This window comes from Melopsittacus undulatus, chromosome 4 (assembly GCF_012275295.1).
Source record: "Melopsittacus undulatus isolate bMelUnd1 chromosome 4, bMelUnd1.mat.Z, whole genome shotgun sequence".
Lineage (NCBI taxonomy): Eukaryota > Metazoa > Chordata > Aves > Psittaciformes > Psittaculidae > Melopsittacus > Melopsittacus undulatus.
The window spans coordinates 2,349,629-2,373,251 of record NC_047530.1 but is presented as its reverse complement, the minus strand read 5'-3'; the positions used below and the strand labels follow the sequence as shown (position 1 = coordinate 2,373,251).

General features: G+C 63.6%; 4 protein-coding genes across 8 annotated transcripts; 2 read left to right on the top strand and 2 right to left on the bottom strand.

Annotated features, from left to right (window-relative positions):
* ANKRD13D (ankyrin repeat domain 13D) lies at nucleotides 1-8,587 on the top strand. 4 transcript variants are annotated; one of them, XM_034062589.1, is made up of 15 exons: nucleotides 1-156; nucleotides 1,341-1,476; nucleotides 1,563-1,687; nucleotides 2,655-2,700; nucleotides 2,773-2,916; nucleotides 3,931-4,120; nucleotides 4,233-4,299; nucleotides 4,391-4,472; nucleotides 5,212-5,273; nucleotides 5,351-5,481; nucleotides 5,945-6,102; nucleotides 6,237-6,353; nucleotides 7,194-7,357; nucleotides 7,432-7,511; nucleotides 7,843-8,584. In XM_034062589.1, exons 1-15 carry the CDS (start codon nucleotides 67-69, stop codon nucleotides 8,099-8,101), a joined length of 1,851 nt encoding a protein of 616 aa, XP_033918480.1. In that variant the 5' UTR covers nucleotides 1-66; the 3' UTR covers nucleotides 8,102-8,584. The 4 variants fall into 4 exon arrangements, with proteins under 4 accessions (XP_033918480.1, XP_033918478.1, XP_033918479.1 ...); XM_034062587.1 differs by having other exon boundaries at nucleotides 2,655-2,916; nucleotides 7,843-8,587; XM_034062588.1 differs by lacking the exon at nucleotides 1-156 and having other exon boundaries at nucleotides 996-1,476.
* A 786-nt stretch (nucleotides 8,588-9,373) lies between these two features.
* Nucleotides 9,374-16,420, top strand: SSH3 (slingshot protein phosphatase 3). Of its 2 annotated transcripts, none has more exons than XM_034062634.1 (14): nucleotides 9,374-9,443; nucleotides 10,115-10,152; nucleotides 10,327-10,492; nucleotides 11,302-11,420; nucleotides 11,496-11,567; nucleotides 11,683-11,748; nucleotides 12,396-12,578; nucleotides 13,263-13,356; nucleotides 13,447-13,575; nucleotides 13,648-13,694; nucleotides 14,318-14,464; nucleotides 14,984-15,184; nucleotides 15,797-16,031; nucleotides 16,103-16,420. In XM_034062634.1, the coding sequence occupies exons 1-14, from the start codon at nucleotides 9,405-9,407 to the stop codon at nucleotides 16,292-16,294; spliced, it is 1,728 nt and encodes a 575-aa protein (XP_033918525.1). In that variant the 5' UTR covers nucleotides 9,374-9,404; the 3' UTR covers nucleotides 16,295-16,420. The 2 variants fall into 2 exon arrangements, with proteins under 2 accessions (XP_033918525.1, XP_033918524.1); XM_034062633.1 differs by having other exon boundaries at nucleotides 9,380-9,521.
* Nucleotides 16,421-18,151: 1,731 nt separating this feature from the next.
* Nucleotides 18,152-18,912, bottom strand: POLD4 (DNA polymerase delta 4, accessory subunit). The gene is made up of 3 exons (XM_034062270.1): nucleotides 18,633-18,912; nucleotides 18,431-18,542; nucleotides 18,152-18,276 (listed from the first exon to the last, which is right to left on the bottom strand). Exons 1-3 carry the CDS (start codon nucleotides 18,844-18,846, stop codon nucleotides 18,252-18,254), a joined length of 351 nt encoding a protein of 116 aa, XP_033918161.1. The 5' UTR covers nucleotides 18,847-18,912; the 3' UTR covers nucleotides 18,152-18,251.
* A 546-nt stretch (nucleotides 18,913-19,458) lies between these two features.
* Nucleotides 19,459-21,837, bottom strand: LOC117436108 (glycine N-acyltransferase-like protein 3). Its single transcript, XM_034062245.1, has 5 exons — nucleotides 21,744-21,837; nucleotides 21,014-21,121; nucleotides 20,805-20,925; nucleotides 20,433-20,553; nucleotides 19,459-19,880 (listed from the first exon to the last, which is right to left on the bottom strand). Exons 1-5 carry the CDS (start codon nucleotides 21,819-21,821, stop codon nucleotides 19,466-19,468), a joined length of 843 nt encoding a protein of 280 aa, XP_033918136.1. The 5' UTR covers nucleotides 21,822-21,837; the 3' UTR covers nucleotides 19,459-19,465.
* Nucleotides 21,838-23,623: the final 1,786 nt, after the last annotated feature.

Genomic DNA, 23,623 nt, shown 5'->3' with positions numbered 1-23,623 from the left:
CCGCGAGCAGCCATTGCGGGCAGGCCCCGGCGCTGCGGCCCGTGCGGCCGGTGACATGGTGCGGGGATGGCCGCGGCCGCTCACACCTTCCCCCTGCACCGCCTCGTGTGGCACAACCGGCACCAGGCGCTGGACAGCGCCCTGCGCTCCGGAACGGTGGGACCCGAGCGCTGCGGGCACCGGGAGGCTGCGGGGAACGGGGGGGACCGGGAGGTGCGGGAGCATTGGGAGCGCTGGGGGAGAGAGGACTGGGAGCAGTGGGGGGGGCCTGGGAGGGATGCTGGGGAGAGATGGAGGAGTGGGATCCTAAGGGGTGGTAGTGGCAGGGGCTGGAAGCAACTGGGAGCACTGGGATTGGGATACTGGGTTAGCAGCTCTGGAGGTAGACGGGGGGATCTGTGGTACTGGGAGCACTGATTGGGGCACTGGGACTGGGGCACTGGGACAGCAGTGGAGCACTGGAGATGGAGGGGATGGGAGTGGGGGGACACTGGGTCTTGGTTGTGTTGGGATGTGGGGCTGGGGAACTGGGTGATGCAGGATGGGGACATGGGTGCTGCAGGGTTGGTGGCACGGGATGGGAACATGGGTGATGTGAGGATGGGGACATGGGTGATGTGGGGATGGGGACATGGGGGATGTGGGATGAGGATATGGGTGATGTGAGGATGGGGACATGGGTGATGTGGGGATGGGGACATGGGTGATGTGGGGATGGGGACATGGGTGATGTGGGGATGGGGACATGGGGGATGGGAACATGAGTGATGTGGGGATGGGGACATGGGTGATGTGGGGATGGGAACATGGGTGATGTGGGGATGGGGACATGGGTGCCACGGGATAGTAACACGGAATGGGGACATGGGTGACATCGGATGGGGATACGGGTGATGCAGGATGGGGACATGGATGATGTGGGAGGGGGATATAGGGGATGGGGGGATGGGAACACAGAATGGGAGCATGGGTGATGGTATGGGGGTATAGGTGATGTGGGCTGGGGACATGGGTGTTGCAGGGATCGTGACATGGTATGGGGCACAGGTGATGTGGGATGGGGACATGGATGCCATGGTGCTCAGGACATGGGTGCCATGGGATTGGGAAGAAGGTGACATGGCATGGGGACATGGGTGCCATGGTACTGGTGACAGGGGTACCATGGGATGGGGACATGGGTGACATGGTACAGGTGACAGGGGAACCATGGGATGGGGACATGGGTGACACGGTACCGGGGGAACTATGAGATGGGGACACGGACGGGTAACACCGGGACGGGTAACACCGGGACGGGTGACACGGGTGGGGACACGGCTGCCGCTGCCCGTCCCCAGCACGACGTGGAGCTGCCGGACCCGCGGGGCCGGACGCCGCTGGAGCTGGCGGTGGCGCTGGGACACCTGGAGTCGGTGCGGGTGTTGCTGCGGCACAACGCGAACGTGGGCCGGGAGAACGCCGGCGGCTGGACCGGTACCGGCGGCGACACCGGGGGGTGATGGGGAGGGGGGGGGAGGGTCCCCGGCCGTGACCCCATCACTCTGCTTGTGCCCCCCCAGTGCTGCAGGAGGCCGTGAGCACCGGGGACCCCGAGATGGTGCAGCTCGTGCTGCAGTACCGCGACTACCAGCGGGCGACGCGGCGGCTCGCAGGCATCCCCGAGCTGCTCAGCAAGCTGCGGAGGGTGCGCACCGGGCACGGCTGCCTCCGGTGCCGCTGATGGCACCGGGTTCATCCCGGCTCTCTGCGGGCTCCTGTGCGGGGGGAGCGGTGGGGACTGGGAGCACTGGGAGTGCTGGGGACACTGGGATGATCGGGGTCACTGCAGGGGACTGGGGAGACTGGGAACAGTGGGAGTGCTGGGGACACAGGGATGATCGGGGTCACTGGAGGGGACTGGGGAGACTGGGAACACTGGGAGTGCTGGGGACACTGGGATGATCGGGGTCACTGGAGGTGACTGGAAGCACTGGGGAGACTGGGAACACTGGGAGTGCTGGGGACACTGGGATGATCGGGGTCACTGCAGGGGACTGGGGATGCTGGGGAGACTGGGAACACTGGCAGCATTGGGAGAGACTGGGGGCGCTAGGGACTGGGGGGACTGGGAGCACTAGGGGAGACTGGGAGGACTTGGAGCATTGAGAGAGACTGGGAGCACCAGGGGAGAGTGGGATGATTGGGGTCACTGGAGGTGACTGGAAGCACTGGGGAGACTGGGAGGACTGGGAGCATTGAAAAAGACTGGGAGCACCAGGGGAGAATGGGATGATCAGGATCACTGGAGGTGACTGGAAGCACTGGGGAGACTGGGAGGACTGAGAACATTGGAAGAGACTGGGGGAACTGGGTACTGAGAACACTGGAGGGACTGGGAACACTATGGGAGACTGAGAGCATTTTGGTGGACTGGGAGCACTGGGGGCACTGGAGGGACTGAGAACAATAGGGGGGACTGGGAGCACTGGAGGGACTAGTAACCCTGGAAGCATTGGAAAAGACTGGGAACACTAGGGTGGACTGGGAGCACATGGGACTGGGAGCACTGGAAAAGACTGGCAGGGTCAGGAACACCGGGATCCCCACCTAGGACCCTCCCCAACGACCCCATCAGGCACCCCCAGTATCCCAACCTGCCCCATCCCTTCCAGGCCTCCGACTTCTACGTGGAGATGAAGTGGGAGTTCACCAGCTGGGGTGAGCGTGGGCCCGGGGTGTGGGGTACCCACCAGTACCATGGCACTGACGGGGTGTACCCGTGTACCGCAGTGCCGCTGGTGTCCAAGGTGTGCCCCAGTGACGTGTACCGCGTGTGGAAGCGCGGTGAGAGCCTGCGTGTGGACACCACACTCCTGGGCTTCGAGCACATGACGTGGCAGCGCGGCCGCCGCAGCTACATCTTCAAGGGGGAAGGTCAGTGCCCCACGGGGTCACCGCGGCACCCGCACACCCCATGGCGGCCCCATAAGGACCTTGGGTTGCCAATGGGAACCTCTTGGGAGCCCCGGGTCTCCTGCAGTACAGGGAACTCCTCAGTCCACACCTACCAGGTCCCCCAGATCCCCACCGGGAGCTCCAAATGCAGTGACCCCAGTTTTAGGGGTGTTGGGGTGCCCCACAGGGACTCTCCTTTGACACCTGAGAACCCATGTACTGCAATGGGTAGTATATGGGCCTTATACTGCAATGGGTAGTATATACAAATACACCCATATACAATGGGTAGGATAAGGACCATATACTACAGTAGGTAGTATATACTATATATGTCCATATACTACAATGGGTAGTGTATGGGCCATATATACCCATATACAATGGGTAGGATAAGGACCATATACTACATCGAGTAGTATATACCATACATGTCCATACACTACAATGGGTAGAGTACGGACTATATACTACAGTGGGTAGTATATGCCATATCTACCCATATACTACAATGGTTCGTTTATGGACCATATACTACAATGGGTAGAGTATGGACCATATACTACAATGGGTAGAGTATGCACCATATACTACAATGGGTAGTATATGCCATATCTACCCATATATTACAATGGTTCGTTTATGGACCATATACTACAATGGGTAGTATATACCATATATACCCATATATTACAGTGGGTAGAGTATGGACCATATACTACAATGAGTAGTATATACCATATATACCCATATACTACAATGGGTAAAGTATGGACAAGGTGTAGGATAAGCACCTTCAATCCCCAATAGGAACCTCTTGGGAACCCCACTTCTTCCCCCCTCATGGGCCCATCTCACCCCACACCTCCCAGCACCCTTCAGCTCCCCACCAGGACCTCCAGGACACCCCCTACACACAGTGCCCCCCCGTTTTAGGGGTGTTGGTGTGGGGTGACAATGGCAGCATCCCCTGACCCGTGTCCCCATGCGCAGATGAAGGAGCGGTGGTGATGGAGGTGGACCACGACAAGCAAGTGGTGTACACGGAGACACTGGCACTGGCCCTGCATGAGCCGGAGCTGCTGTTGGCGGCCATGCAGCCCTCCGAGGAGCACGTGGCCGGGAGGTTGACGTCCCCCATTGTCTCCACGCACCTCGACACCCGGAACATCGCATTCGAGAGGTGTGTTGGCACCCACGGGGATGCTGGGGTGTGGGGCAGGAGCTCAGGGCATGGGGATGGGGGGGAAGAGGGGAAGGAAGCATTTGTGCAAGAGGAGCTTCCTCCGTGGCAGGAACAAGTCCGGGATCTGGGGCTGGCGCTCGGAGAAGATGGAGGTGGTGAGCGGCTACGAAGCCAAGGTGGGCACAGGGACATGGGGGGGCAATGGGGACATGGGGGGGCAATGGGGACATGGGGGGGAAATGGGGCACTGATCCTGCCCCCTCGCAGGTGTACAGCGCTAGCAACGTGGAGCTGGTCACCAAGACCAGGACCGAGCATCTCTCCGACCAGGACAAGTCCCGCAGCAAAGGTGACAGTGGCGACCAATCAGGGAGAGCAGCATCACCAGCAGCCAATCAGAGAGCGTGGCTGCAGTGGGACCGCCCCTTTCCTGGTGCAAGGCCCGCCCCTTTCCTGGGGGCACAATGGGGGTGCTGGTGTCACCCATCAGCCATGGGGTGCTGTAGGGTGTCACCTATGGGGCATGGGACGATGTGTGGAATGTGACCCATCAGGTTTGGGACACAATGGGTGCAGTGTCACCCATCGGGTGTGGGCTGCTGTGGGTGCTGGGGGTCACCCATCAGGTTTGGGATGTCACCCATGGGACACTGTGGGTGCTGGGGGTGACCTGTCATTTGTGGGATGCTGTGGGATGGGACCCATTACATGTGGGTCACCATTGGTGCAGGGTGTCACCCATCACCTGTGAGTCATCATAGGTGCTGAGGGTAACCTGTAGGGCATGGGGCACTGTAGGGTGTCACTCGTCAGGTGTGGGACGCTGTGGGTGCTGGATGTAACTCATCATGAGTGGAGCAATGTGTGGGGTGTGCTTGGGACATCATGGGTGCTGGGTGCCTCCCATCACACACGGGTCACCATGGGTGCAAGGTGTCACCCATCAAGTGTGGGATGCTGGGGATGACCCATGGGTTATGGTACCCTCTGCATAGGACCCCATGTGGGGTGAGCCCCAGAGCAGCCAGGCCACCCATGGGGTGCTGTGCCCCCTGCCCATGCTTAACCCCACCTCTCTCCCTATCCAGGCTCCAAAACCCCCTTCCACTCCTTCCTGGGCATCGCGCAGCAGCACAGCACCCACAATGGGGTGAGTGACCAGACCATGGGGCACCCCCATGTGCTGGGGTCCCCGTTCCATGGCTGAGCGGTGCCGGTGCCCCCCAGGCACCCGTGCTGCAGGCTGCCAGCCCCACCAACCCCACTGCCATCACCCCCGAGGAGTACTTCGACCCCCACTTCGACCTGGAGACCCGAAACATCGGGCGCCCCATTGAGATGTCCAGCAAGGTGCAGAGGTGAGGCCAGCACCAGGGTACAGGGATGGGGTCGGAACCCATTGGGGTGGTGATGGGGTGCAAGGGATGTGGTGCTGGTTGGAAGGACCCATTGGGGGGGTGACAGGGTGGCAGGGATGTGACACTGGGTGCCAGGACCCTTTGGGGTGCTGATGGGGCCCATGGACACAGCACTGGGTGCCAGGACCCATTGGGGTGCTGATGCATCCTATGGACACAGCACTGGGTGTCAGGACCCATTGGGGTGCTGATGGGTCCCATGGACACATCACTGGGTGCCAGGACCCATTGGGGTGCTGATGGGTCCCATGGACACAGCACTGGGTGACAAGACCCATTGGGGTGCTGATGTATCCCATGGACACAGCAGTGGGTGCCAGGACCATGGGTCCCATGGGCACATCAGCACCCTATGGGGATGGTGCAGGTGTCCCTGCCCCACATCACCCCTCGGTGCCCACAGGTTCAAGGCCACACTGTGGCTGTGCGAGCAGCACCCGCTGTCACTGGCGGAGCAGGTGACCCCCATCATCGACCTCATGGCCATCTCCAACGCACACTTCGCCAAGCTGAGGGACTTCATCACCCTCAAGCTGCCCCCCGGCTTCCCTGTCAAGATCGGTGAGGAGGGGGCTTGTGTGGGGCAGGGCTTGTGTGGGGCAGGGTTTGTGTGGGGCAGGGCTTGTGTGGGGCAGGGTTTGTGTGGGGCTTACAATGGGATGGGGACAATGACCCCCATGGGTGTCCCCCCCCAGAGATCCCCCTGTTCCACGTGCTCAACGCCCGCATCACCTTCAGCAACCTCTGTGGGTGCGACCAGCCCCTGGGCTCTGTGCGGGTCTGTGCCCCCCCACAGCCCCCCGGGAGCAGAGGTGAGGCTGGGGGTGCCCTGGGTACCACCAGGGTGTGCATGGGGATGGGTGTTGTGGGTGCTGTGGGTGCTCAGGATGGGGGGTCTGGGGGCTCTGGATACAGGGTGCTGTGGTCGTGGGCTGGGGTGCAAGGTGCTCAGGGGAACAGGGTGCCTATGGGTGTGAGGTGCTGTGGGATGCCACAGGGTGCCATGGGATTCCATGGGTTATCATGGCTGTGGGATGTCACAGGGTGCTGTGGGATGCCATTGATCAGACACTGTTGGGTGCTGTGGGTTTGGGGTGCTGTGAGAGGCCACAGGGTGCCATGGGTGTAGGACGCCATGGGGTGCCATGTGCGTGGGATGCCACAGGCTGCTGTGGGATGCCATGGGGTGCCATAGGACACCACAGAGACCTGTGGGTGTGGATTGCTGTGGATGCAGGGTGCTGCAGGATGGTGCTGGGTACCATGGATCTGGGATGCCACGGGGTACCACTGGGCACTGTAGGACATCACAGGGTGCTGTCTAGGGGTGCAGTGGGATACCCCAGGGTGCCATAGGTGTGGGGGTGCCATCACGCATCCCCGGTGCTGCACCACTGCAGGGTGCCATGGGTATGGGGGTGCTGTCACCCATCCCCAGTGCTGTGCCACCACGGGGTGCCATGGGTGTGGGGGTTCCATGGGTATGGGGGTGCCATCACCCATCCCCGGTGCTGCACCACCAGGGGTGCCATGGGTGTAGGGGTGCCATGGGTATGGGGGTGCCATGGGTATGGGGGTGCCATCACCCATCCCCAGTGCTGTGCCACCAGGGGTGCCACGGGCACCGGGTGCTCACGGCTCCCCCACCGCAGGTTGGCCCTTCCCGTGCGAGGTGGAGGAGGGGGTGTTCGAGGTGCCCGCGGGGTACACGGTGCTGGGCGCCGGGCGCAGTGAGCCCCTGCGGGACGAGGACGATGACCTCCTGCAGTTCGCCATCCAGCAGAGCCTGCTCGACGCCGGCACCGAGACCGACCAGGCGAGGCCCCGCCCCCAGCCCCGCCCCTCGCGGTGCTAAACCACGCCCCCTTCTCACGCAAGCCCCTCCCACAGGTGACGATCTGGGAGGCGCTGACCAATACCCGCCCGGGCAGCGAGCCGCCGGCCTATGACGAGGAGCTGCAGCTGGAGAGGTGAGGCCCCGCCCACTTGGGGGCGTGGCTTACGGGATGCCCTGGTAGTGCGAAGGGAGGGTAATAGCACGTGTTGGGCGTAGCTGTGAAGGGGGCGTGGTCTCGCCCGAAGGGGGCGTGGCTGTGAAGGGGACGTGGCTGTGAAGGGGGCGTGGCCTCTCTCGAAGGGGGCGTGGCTGTGAAGGGGACGTGTCTGTGAAGGGGGCGTGGCCTCTCTCGAACGGGGCATGGCCTCTCTCGAATGGGCGTGGTTGTGAAGGGGGCGTGGTCTCGCCCGAAGGGGGCGTGGTCTCGCCCGAAGGGGGCGTGGCCTCACCTCCGCTCCGCGCAGGGCCCTGCAGGAGAGCATGCTGCTGCAGGCCGGCCCCAGCACCGCTGCCCTGCCCGCCGGGACCCCCCCCGGTGCCGGTGCCGGTGCCGGTGGGGATGGCAGCGGCCCCCCCGTGCCCCCCGGGTACGGCAGCTTCGCGGAGCAGCTGCGCTTGGCCATGGCGCTGTCGGAGCGGGAGCAGGAGGAGCGGGAGCGGCGGCGGCGGGAGGAGGATGAGGAGCTGCAGCGCATCCTGCGGCTCTCCCTCACCGACAAGTAGAGCTCCGGGTGCTCCGCATGGGACTGGGGTGACCCACACGTGGGGGCACCCCGATGGCGTCGCCTTGGGGACGTCAGGCGTGGGGTCACCCTGGTGTGGGCATCGTCCCGCATGGGGACACCCCAACTCGGACAAGGCCAGTGCCGCGATGGCACCCCCATGTCGGGACCCCCCCGGATGAGGGCATAGCTCCCACATGGGGGCATTGATCCAGGGATCCTCCTACCCCAGGACCTGCAACCCAGGGATCCTCTCCCTCCAGGCTCAAATCTCAGCCCAGGCACCCTGATCTGGGGACCCCCCCCCACCCCAGGGACACCCCTATCCCCAGGATCCCCACTCTAGGGACCCCCTCTTGTCTTCAGTGTTGTACATTGGGGGGCAGGACGGAGCTGGGGGGCACTGTGGGATGTGGCTGAACCCCATTTAAAGGCATCTTGGGGTTGGGTGCTGGGGGGACAGGCAGGGAACCCCCAGGCCTCATCCCTTGGGGGCAGTGGGGGGGCCCCTTGTATGTACATATACATATACATATATATATATATACTTGTGTGTGCTGACTGTGCTGGGGGGGGGAGAGTGGGGCAGAGCCTGTGGGAAGAATGGCATGGGGGGGCATTGGGGGCATCCCATGGGATTTTATACCCCCTCTCTGCCCCCCCCCCCCCAAATCTTGCCCTTGTGCCCCCATTCCATGCCCTGGGTATATTATATTCTATGTATAATTCCTGGGGGGACCCCTATGTGTGGAAGGGACCCACTACTGAGCCATGGAGTGATGGGGGGCTTGAGTGGGGGGGTCCCGAGGTAACAGGGGTCCGGTTTGCGGTAGGATGGGGTGTCCCACTCGGGGGTGCGATTTAGGGGGACTCCTTGGCATAGGGTTGAAGGGGGGGGGTCAGGGTGTGCTGGCACCCAGGGGGCACAACCAGTGGAGCCCCAATGCCAGGGTGAGGGGCTCTGGGAAGGGGGGGGTCTCAGGTATTGGGGTCCTGGGTGGGGATCCCACCATCTGGAGACCCTCGGGGGGGGTCCTATGTACCGGAGAGTGAATCCTGCGGGGTTCCGGGGGGGGTAGGGGGGTCCCACTCCGGGGTAGCGCAGTTTGGGGGTTCCCGGTCCGGGGGGTGACGATGCGGGGGTACCATAAGGGGGGCACCGGTGCCGGTCCGGGTCTGGGGGTGATGCTAAAGGGGGCAGATCCCGGTTCAGGCCGCGCCGTGCCCGGGGCCGTGCCCGTGCCCATTCCCGTTCCCGTCCGGGCGGGGCAGCGGCGGCGGCAGCGCTTCCTGGTGCGGAGGGCATGGCGCTGGTGACGGTGCGGCGGGCGGGGGGCCCCGCGGTGAGTGCGGGACGGGGCCCGGAGCGGAGCCGGTACCGGTGCGGGGGGCCTCGGGCGGTCCCCGCTGCTCCCAACGCGGTGCGGAACGGGGGGGGGGGGGGGGGAAGGGTTTAAGTCCGTTCCGGTGCTCCCGGGACGGGCTGATCCCGGCCGCTCCCGGTGGGACGGGACCGGGGGTCATTCCCAGCACCCTCTGCTCCCGGTACCGGGGGTCATTCCCAGCACCCCTCTGCTCCCGGTAGGAGCTGCCCTGTAGTTAAGGGAGTATGGAGCGGGGGGGGGGGGGGGGATCTGCATCTGCTCCCACAGTCCCCAGTGCTCCCACGAGCCTCGGTGTCCCAGTGGTTCCTGGTGCTCCCGTCCTCCCCCTTCCAGTTCCCATTGGGCCTTATTGAGTTATCCCTGCAGCACCCAAACAGGGGGGAGCACAAGGACAGAACACCCCCCCCCCATCCCAGGGCTGATCCTCAGGGATCTGCCTCCCTAATGGGATCCCCCATGCTCCCTAATGGGGCCCAGCCAATGCCCCCCATGCTGCTGGTTGGGGGTTGCAGAGCGTCACTGGTCCACAGTGGGATGTGCTGAGCCCCCCATGCACGATCTGTGCCCCCGGGGTCACACTCCCCTATGGGGACACTGCTACCACCCCCCCCCCCCCCATTACTTTGCAGGAGGAAGATGCACCCAGACGTGGCCAACTGCAGCGGCGGTGAGAAGGGGATGTCCCCACGGATGGGGGGCATGGGATACAGGGATACAGATAGGAGCATCCCCCCCCATGGTGCCCCAGCTCTCTCCCCCTTGGGGGGTGTTTTGGGGGTCCCCCATCCATGAGGGCCATGCTGTGGGTCCCACGTCCCACTGAGGAGCCTCTGCCCCCCAGGCAGAGCTTTGTCATGGTTAAAGGGGCCGCTCTGCTGCTGCCTGCCGAGGAGCCCCCCCCGGCTGAGCCCCCCCCGGCCGAGCCCCCCGGCCAGGCCCCGGGGCAGCAGGAGCAGCACCTCCAGCTCATGATGCAGCTGCTGCGGCCACAGGACGCCATCCGGCTGGTGGGACAGGGATAACAGGGGTGGGATAGGGATGGGGATGGGGATGGGAACTGGATATGGATGGGATGGGATGGGATGCAAGGGGGGCAGGGATGCCATGGGAAAGGGCAGGACTGGGATGAACAGAATGGGAATGGGGACAGGATGAGAAGGGGAATGGGATATGGATGGGATGGGATGAGGATGGTGACAGGATGGGGATGGGGACAAGGATGGAGATACAATGGGGATATAAACGGGATATGGATGGGACAGGATGGCATGAGGTGGCATGGGATGAGTGTGGGGATAGGATGGGAATGGCATGGGCCAGGACGGAACTGGAATGGGGACATATGGGGATGGGACACAATGGGGAAGAGGACAGGGGGGTTAGTATGGGGGTGGGAATGTTATATGGGTGGGACAGGATGGGATGAAATGGGATTGGATGAATGTGAGGATAGGATGGGGATGTTGTGTGATGAGGCAGGATTGGGATGGGGACAGTATTTGAGTGGGAAAGGGATATGGATGGGATGAGACGGGATGGGACAAAGGTGAGGATAGGATGGGGATGTCATGTGATAGGACAGGATTGCGATGGGGACAGGGATGAGATAGGGATGGGACAGGATGGGATGAGGGAAGAAGAGATGGGTATGGGGACAGGATGGGCTGTGGCTGGAGATGGGACAGAAGGGGCTGGAGATACCCTCGGATGGGATGAGCACCGGATGCAGACGGGCATGGGAGGGTCTGGCTCCAGCCCCACAGCTGCTTGGGGGGCAGATCCCGCAGTGCAGGACCCCCCTGACCCTCCCTCACAGGCCGTGCGGTTGGAGTCGGTGCGGCCCCGGCGGGTGCGGTACCTGCTGGTGGTGCGGCCCGAGGAGGAGGGGGCCGAGGGGGAGGCGGCGCTGCTGGGGGTGGACTTCGCCCATGAGGGGTGAGTGGGGCACTGGGGGGGTGCAGGGGGGGTGGGGGGGTGGCACCTGCACCCCCTGACCTCTGCCCACTCCAGGGCCTCGCACTGCACCCTGGGCATGGTGCTGCCCCTCTGGAGTGACACCCAAGTGTTCCTGGATGGCGATGGGTAAGGGCAATGGGGGGGCTCTGGGGAAGGGGGAGTTAGGAGGGTGGATAAGGGGGGGAAGGGGCTTGGGGTGCCCCTCTTGATACCCGTCCCTGTGTCTCCCCATGATGCTCAGAGGGTTCAGTGTGACATCGGGGGGAGAGACCCGCATCTTCAAGCCCATCTCTGTGCAGACCATGTGGTGAGTGAGCCCTCGGTGGGCATGGGAGGATGTGGGCACTGCCATGGGCATGGAACATGGGCACCACTGTGCTCAGGGTGGGCATCCGCATGAGCACGGGATGTGGGTACCACTATGGTCACGGGAAGGTTGTGGGCAGTGGGCATGGATCCCACAATGCTCAGCTGGGATATGGGCATTCCCATGGGCACGAGATATGGGTATCACCATATTTAGGGGGATGAGATCATCCCTATGGGCATGGGGTGTGGGTACCACTACATCAAAGAGGATACAGGCCTCCCCAGGGGAATGGGACATGGATCCCACAATACTCAGCTGGGATATGGGCATTCCCATGGGCATGAGATATGGGCATCACAATATTTAGGGGGTTGAGATCATCCCTATGGGCATGGGGTGTGGGTACCACCATATCAGAGAGGATATCGGCCTCCCCAGGGGCACGGGACGTGGGTACCACCATATTCAGGGGGATGTGTTCACCACCACGAGCACTGGGGGGATAAGGGCATCCCTGTAGGCAGGGCCCACGGGTCCCCCCCCCGGTCACGGAGGGGGGTGTGGGGAGGGTCCCCCCCCGGTCACGGGGGGGTGTGGGGAGGGCCCCGCACGGTGCCGGGGTGCGGTGTGAGTTGCTGTGGCAGGGCCGTGCTGCAGGAGCTGCACCGAGCCTGCGAGGACGCGTCCCGGGGGGGGCACATCCCCGGGGGGGCAGCGCTGGGCTGGGCACGGGGGTACGAGCTGGGCTCGGAGCAGAGCTGCCTCAACGAGTGGTGCGCCATGGCCGGCCTCGAGTCCGTGCGGCCCGCGTCCCCCCCGCCGCAACGGTAAGCTCCGCCCCCCTCCGGCCAACGGGCCAATCAGCGGAGGGAGGAGGGGCTAAGGGGTGGAGGTGGGAGGGGGTGGGGGGGAAGGAGGGAGGGGATTGGAGGAGGGGGTGGGGTTTGTGGTGAGGTGTGGCCAATGGGGAGGGGCTTAAAGGTGGAGCGGACAGATTTATGGCCATGAGGAGGCGGGGCTTGCGGTTTTAGGGGCGGGGCTTAGGGGCAGGGTGTGGCCAATGGGGCATGGCTTAAAGGAAGTGGGTGGAGCTTCCATGCTTTTTATGGTCATAAGGAGGTGTGGTTTAAAATCAGGGTGTGGTAAATGGGCGGGGTTTAAAATAAGTGGGTGGAGCTTAAAGCTTCTGATGACCATTAGGAGGCGGGGCTTCTGTATGGGGGCGGGGCTTGAGATCGAGTGTGGCCAATGGGGAGGGATATGATGAAGTGGGTGGAGCTTGCAGCCTTGGGATGGTCATAAGGACGCAGGGTTTGTGATTGGGTGAGGGGCTTGGGTTGGGGTGTGGCCAAGGGGGCAGGGATTAAAGAAAGTGGGTGGAGCTTTCACCTTTTATGGTAATGAGGAGGAGGGGCTTGAGTTTAGGGGCGGGGCTTGTGCACAGAGGAGGTGGGGCCTACTTAGGGCAGTGCCATGGCCACGGGTCGGTGATGTGGTGACACCAATGCCAGGCCAGTGGCAATGGAGCTGTCGGAGCAGACGGTGCGGGCGCTGCTGCGGGACGTGATGGCCAACGCTGACCTGGAGAGCGTCACCTCCAAAGAGGTGGGAGACAGCGGGCAGGGGCCAAGAGCCCTGTCTGCAGGCAGGGACAGGCAGGAGCAGGAGCATCCATCACCCCATGGTGGTCCCCAGGTTCGGGAGGAGCTGGAGCGGCGCACGGGGCACAGCCTGGCCCAGCACAAGGACTTCATCGACAACGAGATGCTGCTGGTGCTGGCGCAGATGGACCGGCCCTCCCGGGTCTTCCCTCACCTCTACCTGGTGGGCAAGGTTGGGTATGGTGGTGAGGGTGGGCAGGGCTTGTGCCCAGGGCTCACCACTGCCACCATGCAGGGGTCTGAGTGGAACGCGGCCAACTTAGAGGAGCTGCAGCAGAACCGGTGAGTGTGGGGTCATCTGGGGTAGAATGGGGGGGTAGGCACAGGGATAGTGTGGGGTGGCTCCGTGGGGTGGCATGGGGTCATCTGGGGTGTTATGTTGGTGCAGATATGGGGTCATCGTGGGGTGATCTGGGGAGGTGGGTATGGGCTCATCATGGGATGCTAATGGGTGAATATGGAGTCACTGCAGGACAGCCATTGGGATGGACTTGGGGTCTTTGTAGGGCACCCATTGGATTGATCATAGGGTCTTTGTAGGGCACCCATTAGAGTAGTGAAGTTGTCTTTGTAAGTCACTTATAGGAATGATCTGTTTATGGCACCTACTGGGCTGATCATGGGGTCTTTGTAGCCCACCCATTGGGCTGATGATGGGGTCTTTGTAGGGCACCCATTGGGTTGATCATAAGGTCTCTGTAGGGCACCCACTGGATTGGCCATCTGGTCATCATGGGACACCCATTGGGATGGGTGAATGGTCTCCGTAGGGCACCCATTGGGATGGATCATGGGACACTTGGCGGGGTGGGTGCAGCAGGTCAGTGGCACTGCAGTGGGGTGGATGTGGGGTGCTGTGGGAGCACAGCAGATCCCCAACCCTGCCCCTATCCGTGGTGCCTCAGGGTCACCCACATCCTGAACGTGGCGCGGGAGATCGACAACTTCTTCCCGGCGCTGTTCACCTACATGAACGTGCGGGTGGACGATGAGGAGACAGCCCAGCTCCTGCCCCATTGGAATGACACCTTCCTCTTCCTCTCCCGTGTCCGGTCAGTGGGGCCAGGGCAGCCTTGGGGCACAGGGGCAATGTGGGGGGCACGGAGGGACAGGGGTTGGAGCAGGATGAAGGGAACACAACGTGGACGGGGGTATCTGGGGAGGCATCTTGGTGACTGAGGTGCTGGTAGGTGTGGGGAGCACTGGGGACACTGGGAGCACTGGGAGATGGGACAATCTGGGTATTGGGTCTCTGGGAATGTGGGGGGACCTGGGGACATAGGGACTATGGGGCACAGTGTCCCTGGAGACAAGGGAACCACTGGGAACAAGGTCCCTGGGGACATGGGAAGCACTGGGAACATGGGAACCATTGGGAACAAGGTCCCTGGGGACATGGGAAGCACTGGGAACATGGGAACCATTGGGAACAAGGCCCCATGGGACATGGGGAGCACGAGGGATATGGGAACCACAGAACACGGGGACTCCAGTGCCATGGGGCCCCCATGGAGCTCAGGGTACAGCGGGGTCCCCCCATGCACTCAGCACCGCGTGGGTGCACACCGCAGGGCCAGCGGGGGCCGGGTGCTGGTTCACTGCCGCATGGGGCTGAGCCGCTCGGCAGCCACGGTGCTGGCCTACGCCATGAAGGAGTTCGGCTGGTCCCTGGAGCGGGCGCTGCGGCACGTGCGGCACTGCCGGCCCGGCGCCATGCCCAACCCCGGCTTCATGCGACAGCTTGACTTCTACCAGGGCATCCTGCGTGCCAGGTGGGTGGGGTCGGGAAGCCACGCCCCCATTGAGGGCGGGGTATGGGGAGACCACGCCCCCTTTGCTAGGGGAGGGGCCTGGTGATGCTATGTCCAATTATGGAGAAAGAGGCTTTATCTGATGAGGCCACGCCCCCTGCGGGGATAGGATGGGATCTATAGGCCACGCCCCCTTCGTTATGAGAGAGAGGGGGCAGCTTTGTCCACGCCCCCTTAGAAAAGGGTGGGCGTGGTCTTGTGTGGCCACGCCCACTTTGTACGCGAGGGGGTGGTGCTGTGGCCACACCCCTTTAGGACAGGAAGGGTGTGGTCTGCAATGGCCACGCCTCCTTTAACACGAAATGGGCGTGGTCTACTATAACCACGCCCCTTAGATTGGAGAGTCTATCGTGACCACGCCTTCTTTAGCAATAAGGGGCGTGGTCTGTTTTGCCCACGCCCCCTTGTCCATACCAATGTGTAACACGTGGTGGGTGGGGCCTCTTTTGGCCACGCCCCTCTCACATGTGATGGGCGGGGCTTGTACCGTGGGATGGGCGGAGCCTGTGGGACCCCCCCCCGTTGCCTCGGCAGCGGGGCACGGTCAGAGGGTGACGTGCGGGTGTATGGCAGCCGGCACAGCACCATGTGGGAGCCCAGGGCGGCCGAGACCCATCCTCAGCCCCACACCCCCGGGGACGAGGGCAGCGTGCCCACATCCCCGCAGCCCCCGGAGGACGGGACCGTGCCGGGGGTGCTGGGGGGCTCCCCGCGGCCCCGCATCTCCCTGTGCGCCGTCATGAGGAGCATCAGCCAGATGGAGACCCCCGAGCCCCCCGAGCTGCCCGTGGAGCCGCTCTCCGAGCAGGTGAGCGCAGGGACCGGAGGGAGCAGGCAGCGGGGGGGGCACTGCCTGAGCCCCCCATGTCCTCCCCATAGGGGTTCGGGGCTGCGGAGCCACCGGAGGCTGTACCGGGATCCCCACCGGTGGCATCGCCCCAATCCCGACCCTCGTCCCGTCCGCGCCGGGTGCCGCGCCAGGACAGCCTCGACGGAGGCCCCGCCCCCTGCGCTGACCACGCCCCCGATGAGGGGGGCACCACCCCTGGCCACGCCCCCACCGGGACGTAGGGCAGAGCTCTCCTCCAATCACGGGGAAGGGGCGGAGCTTGCCTATGGCCGAGCCCCCCTCCATTGGCACTACAGGGCCCCGCTGCCCACCCCGCACCAGCACTGACAATAAAGAGCGGAACCGGTCGGGCCTGGCCTCCAGGTGCCCGGGGGAGGGTCCATAGGGGGGGGCACCGGGAACCGGCACCTCCGGCACCGGGAACCGGCACCTCCGGTACCGGGAGCTGCCGCCGCCATCTTGTGTAGAGAAAGGAGTGGGGACTACAGCTCCCGGCATCCCTTGCGCGGAGACCGGCCTTGGGCATGCGCTTAGGGCGCCTTCCTGGTTGCTACGCAACCGGGCGCAGGCTTGACTGAGGCCTAGCGGCCTAGGCCGCGCCGCGGGGCCGGGACCGGGAGGAGAAACAGGGATCGGGACCTGGGGGGTTCAGATGGAGAAGAGAAGGCTCAGGGGGGACCTGATGGCTCCCTCCAAGTGCCTGAGAGGAGGATGGAGCCAGGAGGGGCTGAGCTCTGCTCCCAAGGAACAAGGGATGGGACAAGAGGAAATGGCCTCGAGCTGCACCAGGGCAGGTTTAGATGGAGCTGAGGAACAATTCCTGCCCCACAGGGTGCTCAGCCATTGGAACAGGCTGCCCAGGACAGGTGTAGATGGAGCGGGGTCTGAAGCTCCCCCAGCAGGACCGGATCCGGCTGAGGAATGGGATGTGGAGGGCTTGGTGCCTGCAGGGTGCTGTGCCCCATCCCACCCCCGCTCCCAGGACATGGCCTGGGCTATCCCGAGGTCCAGCTTCATTCCAGGCCTGGGATGGAATGAATTCATTTTATTGAGGAAACGGCAAAAGGAGCTTGAGGGAATCAGGCAAGGAACAAACAAACACATCCAGTGAGGGATTCACAGTGAAACAATTCCACACACGGCAAAGCTGCTCCTGGTGGCTTTTAACCCCATGGAATGTCATGGGATTGATGCGGCTTTTCCCTCCCCACCAGCAATGCAGCAAAGGTCCCATTGGAGAAGGCTCCTGAAGGGGAGACCTGAGAGCAGCTCCAGTGCCTGAAGGGGCTGCAGGAAACCTGGAGAGGGGCTTGGGACAAGGGCCTGTAGGGACAGGCCAAGGGGAATGGCTTGAACCTGCCCAAGAGAGGGGAGACTGAGCTGAGCTCTGAGGCAGAAGCTGTTCCCTGTGAGGGTGCTGAGGCGCTGGCACAGGGTGCCCAGAGAAGCTGTGGCTGCCCCATCCCTGGCAGTGCTCAAGGCCAGGTTGGACACAGGGGCTTGGAGCAGCTGCTGCAGTGGAAGGGGTTGGGGTTGGAGCTGGATGGGGTTTAAGCTCCTTTCATCCCATCCCATTCCATGGTTCTGAGCCTGGCAGAGGTCCCGGCTGCATCCCAGCTTCAGAGAGGGTTTCATGGATACCCTGAACGCTGTCCCTGGTGAGTGATGCTGAGTCCATCCCATGCCCCTTCTGTCTCCTCCCCAGAGCTCTGCTGCTCCCCTTCCTTCCGCACCCCATTGCTAAACCTCACTTTGGGGTGTTCTCCCCACCCCCCCGGCAGGGCTGAGCACCCTGATGGGCACCATCCTGCCCACCCTAGTGCTCCCATCCAGGGCTGTAGCACCCCAAGCCCCACTCTGGATGGCAAAGAGCTCTCACCCCTGCTCCAGCTCATCCCTGGGAACACCAATACATGGGAGCAGGGGGGATCCGGACCACAGCAGTCCCCCCATAGCTCTCACCCCTTTCCTTACCACCCAGCGCCATGTCCAGCTCCAACCTATGGCCTTACACAAGGTACCACCCCCTTAACACAGCCCCCCCACCCCGGGTACCCCCCAGCACACAGCAGCCCCTGTCCTTCAACACAGCCTTTAATGCAGCCAGGCCGGGGGGGGGGGGCAGAGGCCACGGCCCCCCCTGTGCTCCCTCCAGTGCTGGGGTGCAGCAGCAGCGGCTCAGAGCTCGTACTCGTGCCAGAGGCTGTGGGGCACAATGGGGGGGTCAGAACGTGCCCGCTGCCCCCCACCCTGCTTGGGGGTGGCCAGAAGGATGCCCCCAATGCATGGGGGGGGGACCGGGAGAGGGATGGGGGGAACCTTGTGTGTGTGCCCCCCCCATCCCGTTTAATACCCACTTGTAGATGACGCTGGGATCATCCTTATGCTCCAGGAGGGCATCACGCACCTTGTCCGGGGGGCTGAGCCCCAGCGCCTGCGCCCGCTCCCAGCGCTGCAGGCGGGTGATTCCTATGGGAAGTGGGGGGATGAGTGGGAATAGGGCGATCCGGGGGGGTCCATAGGGTTCCATGGGGGTCAGCGCCGTCCGGGTTCTCTCACCAGTGCACGGCCCATACTCCCAGGCGAGATCGAAGCTCCGCAGCATCTCCAGGACGCTCCGGTCCGGACCGGCCCCCGGCGGCTCCTCCGCCGCTGGAACCGGGGGACACCCCGTGCCCTTCCCCTTCCCTTTGCCGGTGCCCGGGGCTCGGCCCGGCCGCCGCCGCCGCAGCCGCCGGGGGAAGGAGTCGGTGATGAGCCGGGGCTGCTCCATCGCCCTGCGGGACAGCGGCGGCCGCCGCGCTGCTACCGGTATCAGCGCACAACGCTCCGCCTATGGGGCGGAAGCGGCGGGGCCGGCGCTGTCCCCTCCCCGTCCCCGTTGGCCCCGGTCCCCGTTGTTCCTGGTCCCCGTTGTCACCGTCTCCGGTGGCTCCGCCGCCGCTCGCACCGTGTCCGCTCTGCCCGTGTCCTCCCCGTCGATGAGCGCCCCAAGCACCGCATCCGCCCGGTCCTAGCCCCGTCCCGGGGGGGGACACTGCAGGTGCTTGAGGCTCTTCAGCCCTCCCGTGGGGAGCCCTAGAGCCGGAGCCGTGGTGCGTGTCCTGCACCAGCACCGCAGGGTGCTCAGCCATCGGAACAGGCTTTTCCAACCCTATTGATTCTATGGGTCTATGCCCAGCCCCGAGGTGACTCTCTGGGGACAAATCTGTGTCCCCCGGCAGCGTCAGCCCCAAACCCGCTGTGTAACGGCCGGTGCTAAGCCATGTGTGAGAAAACCGAGCACAGCCCCATAGCAGCCACCAGAGACTCCACACCGCTCGTTGCTTTCGGTTCCGTGTTTCCTCCCTCACACTTCCCGACCCCTATGGAGGGGTCTCTATGGGGGGGGTTTAGTCTCTCTTCAGGCCGGGGTTGTGCAGGATGTAACAGCACAGCCCGGGCAGGCGCTGGTGACCCAGCTCCTCCTGCAGCCGCTGCATGGGCCGGTTCCCGGTGGCCGTGAAGCCGAAGGACGGGAAGCCACGAGCCTGAGCCCGGCGAGAAGCCAGCACCAGCACCGTCCGCATGCACCCGCTGCGGCGGTGGGCAGGGAGCGTGTACCCGTGTGTGCCGGCCCCGAAGGGATCCGTCAGCGTCCAGGACAGCGGCTGCCCGGCCCCGTCCCGCAGGCAGAGGCTCGGGAAGAGCCGCAGCAGCTCCTCCAGGTACTGCCGGCTCCGAGCGGTGCCTCCGTACGGCCACGTCTTGTTGAGCAGGTCCAGGTGGGCTGCGGTCAGGGAGCCCACCCGCAGCCCCGGGTCCAGGCTGGGGGAGGGATGGGTCAGTGGGGAAATGGGGATGGGGATGGATGGGGATGGGATGGATGGGGATGGGGATGGGATGGGGATGGGATGGGGATGGGGATGGGATGGGGATGGGATGGGATGAGGATGGGGATGGGATGGGATGAGGATGGGGATGGGGGTGGGATGGGGATGGGGATGGATGGGGATGGGGATGGGGATGGGGGTTGAATGGGGATGGGGATGGATGGGGACAGGGGTGGGATGGGATGGAGATGGGATGGGGATAGAGATAGGATGGTGATGGAATGGGGATAGGATTGCAGATTGGAATGGGGATAGGTTGGTGATGGAATGGGTACAGGTTGCAGATGGGAATGGGGATAGAGCATGGTGATGGAATGGGGATAGGTGGCAGATGTGAATGGGGATGGAGACAGGGTTGCAGATGGGAATGGGAACGGGATGGGAGTGCAGATAGGAATGGGGATGGGATGCAGATAGCATGGTGATGGAATGGGGATAGGTTGCAGATGGGAATGGGGATGGGATGAGGCTGTGTTTGGGGTCTCACCGCGGCTCGGGCATGGTGCTGGGGTTGGGGTGCAGGTAGGTGTAATAATGGGAGATGTCGAGCTCGATGCCCTTGGCCCCCGCGATGGCCTTTGACACCTCGGTCACCCCCTCCTGAAGGCCTGGGGGTGGCACTGTCAGGGGGGGCTGCTCCACCAGCACCCATCAAACCAGTGCCCCCCACACCCCACTTCCAGCCCCATGTCCCCCAGTAACCCCAGTTCCTTCCCCCAGTACATCCCAGCACCTCCACTTCCTCACCCCAGTATCACCAGTGCTTCTCCCATATTCCCAGTGCTTCCAGCACCCCAATTCCCACCCCAGCACCCCCAATCCCTTCCCATGACCCCCAGGACCCCCATCCCAGCACCACCGATGATGTGGAACGCCGCGTCCCAGCGCAGGCACCCCGGTGTCTCCAGCAGCGCCCGGTAAGCACCCACGTCCCGGTAGAACACCGCGCTCGTGTTCCTGTAGCAGTCATCCACCGGCACCTGTGGGGCACCCATGGGTGTCCTGAGCCCGTCGGTACCCCCTATGGGGCCACCCCACCGGCACCCATGAGGGGGTCCCCATGGCCACCTCTCCTCCGCGCCGTGCCAGCACAGCACCGAACTCAGGCCATGCGTCCACCACCACCTCCATGCCCGCCGGGTTGCCCCGGTTGATGTTCATCACTGCCCCATAGACCTGCACGAAAGATGGGATGTGGGGGGCAGGAGGTAGATGTGGGGGTTCCCAAGCAATGGGTGCACCCCACAGCCCGCCCTGGCCCCATAGGGATGTGTGGGGTGAATCCCTCTGGTTGATGTTCACCACAGCCCCATAGACCTGCGGGTGAAGGGGGCTGAGATGGGCTGTGGGGTGCAGGGGGGCAAATGTGGGGTCCTGGGTGATGGGTGCACCCCATACCCCCCGGGTCCCATAGGGATGTGTAGGGTGAAGGCAAAGGGGGTAGAGACTGTCTCATCTGGGATTGGCTGGCTTGTATGGGAGGCTGTGAGGGGATTGGTTGGTTTGTGTGGGTGTCAAAGGGGATTGGCTAGCTTGGAATCAAGCTGGGCTGGGATTGGTCAATTGGGTGATGGCCAAGAGCTGCCTGTCCTGGACTTGGGACCCTCGGGGGGGGCAGCAAGAGAGGGGACACTGGGGTCCCCATCACTGGGGGCAAGAGATGGGGGACATGGGGGTCCCAGTGATTGGACAGGGCAGGGGTGACAAAGGGGCCCCAGTCATGGCATGGGGCAGGGGTGACATCGGGGTCCCTGTCTCAGCATGGGGCAGGGGTGACACAGGGGGGTCCCCCCATCACCGGCAGGGTGAGGGGCAGGCTCCTCCGCAGGGCTCCCTCCAAGCGCTGCAGCTGAGCCGGGCACGTCAGGATCAGCATCGTCCTGCTGAGAGACCCTACAATAACAACAGGGACAGGACCCCATGGCCGCACCCTGACCCCATCCCTTCCATCACTCACCCCGCAGCAGTCCTGTGGCCGTGGGTCCCAATGGGCCTTGGGGTGGGTGTCAGAGACCGTGGGGCACACGGTGGCACCGGCAGGTCCCTGGCTCTATGGGGCACAAGGTGGCACCGGCAGGTCCCTGGCTCTATGGGGCACACGGTGGCACCGGCAGGTCCCTGGGCCTCCACCAGCTGCCACGGGCCAGTGAGTGCCCCTTGCCCAGGGGGTGGCTCCATAGCGGGGCATTGGGCAGGGTCCATCCCATGGGGCACTGGGCATGGGGCCAGTCCTTATGGGAAACACACAGGGCCATCAGCACCCCATAGCCCCAGGACCCTCAATGTCACCTCCTGCCCCACAGACCCTTGGTGTCACTGAAGATCCCTGCTGATCCTAATGCACCCAGGCCAGCTCTGGCCATGAGGAGGAGCCTGCCCCACACTCTGCTGATGATGGGAACACTGGTGACATCCCTGTCCTGCCAGTGATGAGGACTCCCCTGTCCTCCTATTCCTGTCCTGCCAGTGATGAGGACCCCCAGTTCCCCCCATCCTTTCCCTACTGGTGATGGGAACCCTGTGCACCCCCTTGTCCCCCTCACCCCTGCCCTGCTGCTGATGGGGTAACTGAGAACCCCCATGTCCCCCCCCACGGCCTGACCCCCACACCAATGGAGCCTGGCAGCACCCAGCACATAGTCTCTATAGAGGAACAATGGGACCTGGAACAGCTCCATCACCGGTGACAGCTCCCCATAGCCCCCCCAACCCTGTCCTGCAGGTCCTGACCTCAGCACCCTGCCCCATGTACTGTGAGTGCAGGAGGACCTGGGGTCAACTGGGGTCCCCAAGCACACCCCATAGTGCAGCATCCCCCAGTGCCCCCCCTGCTGTGCACTGTGGGTGGATGCAGCCCCTTTATCCCCATCCCAGGGTACCACCGGGTCCCCATCCCGCATCCCCATCCCGCATCCCCCCCCGGGGGGGCTCTGGGTTCACCCTGGTCCCCACCGACGGCTGCTGGAGAAAGGCTTTAATCCGTTCATACAAGAATAGATCTTCTGCAATAAATACCCCAATAAATAACATCTCCAATAAATAAACACGCACAGACGCACCGGGGCGCAGGCCACGCCCCCTCCCCGTAAGCCCCGCCCACCGCTCCGCAAGACACGCCCCCCCTCTGCGGGTCGCTAGGCAACCGTGGGAGAGGCAGGGCTTGGGTAGCAGGGAGGCGGAGCCTATTGTAAGGGGCGGGGTTTATGCCGATGCTCGAAGGGGATTGGTCCGTTTCGGGGTGGGCGGGGCTTGCACGCACCCTATAGCACTTGGGGGTGGGGTTTATTGCTGCTGTGGGGAAGGGAGGGGGGAGGCTGCTGCCCCTCGTCAGCCCCATTGATGTGGGGCAGGGGTGAGGGGATGGGCGCGGTGTGGTGGTGGGGACAACGTGGTGGCTTCCAATGGGGCTGTGGGGCGGCTGTGGTGGCACTTTGGGGTCAGGAGACCCACCTCTTAAGGCACGATGTGGTGACAGAGGGGATGTGGGGTGTCTGCAGCGGCACTTTGGGGTCAGGAGACCCATCTCTCAAGGTGCAGTGTGGTGATGGAGAGGGGAAATGGGTGGCTTTGGTGGCACGTTGGGTCAGGAAGCCCATCCCTTAAGGATGATGGGGATGTGGAGTGGCTTTGGTGGCACTTTGGGGTTGGAAGCCCCATCTCTCAAGGTGATGGAGAGGG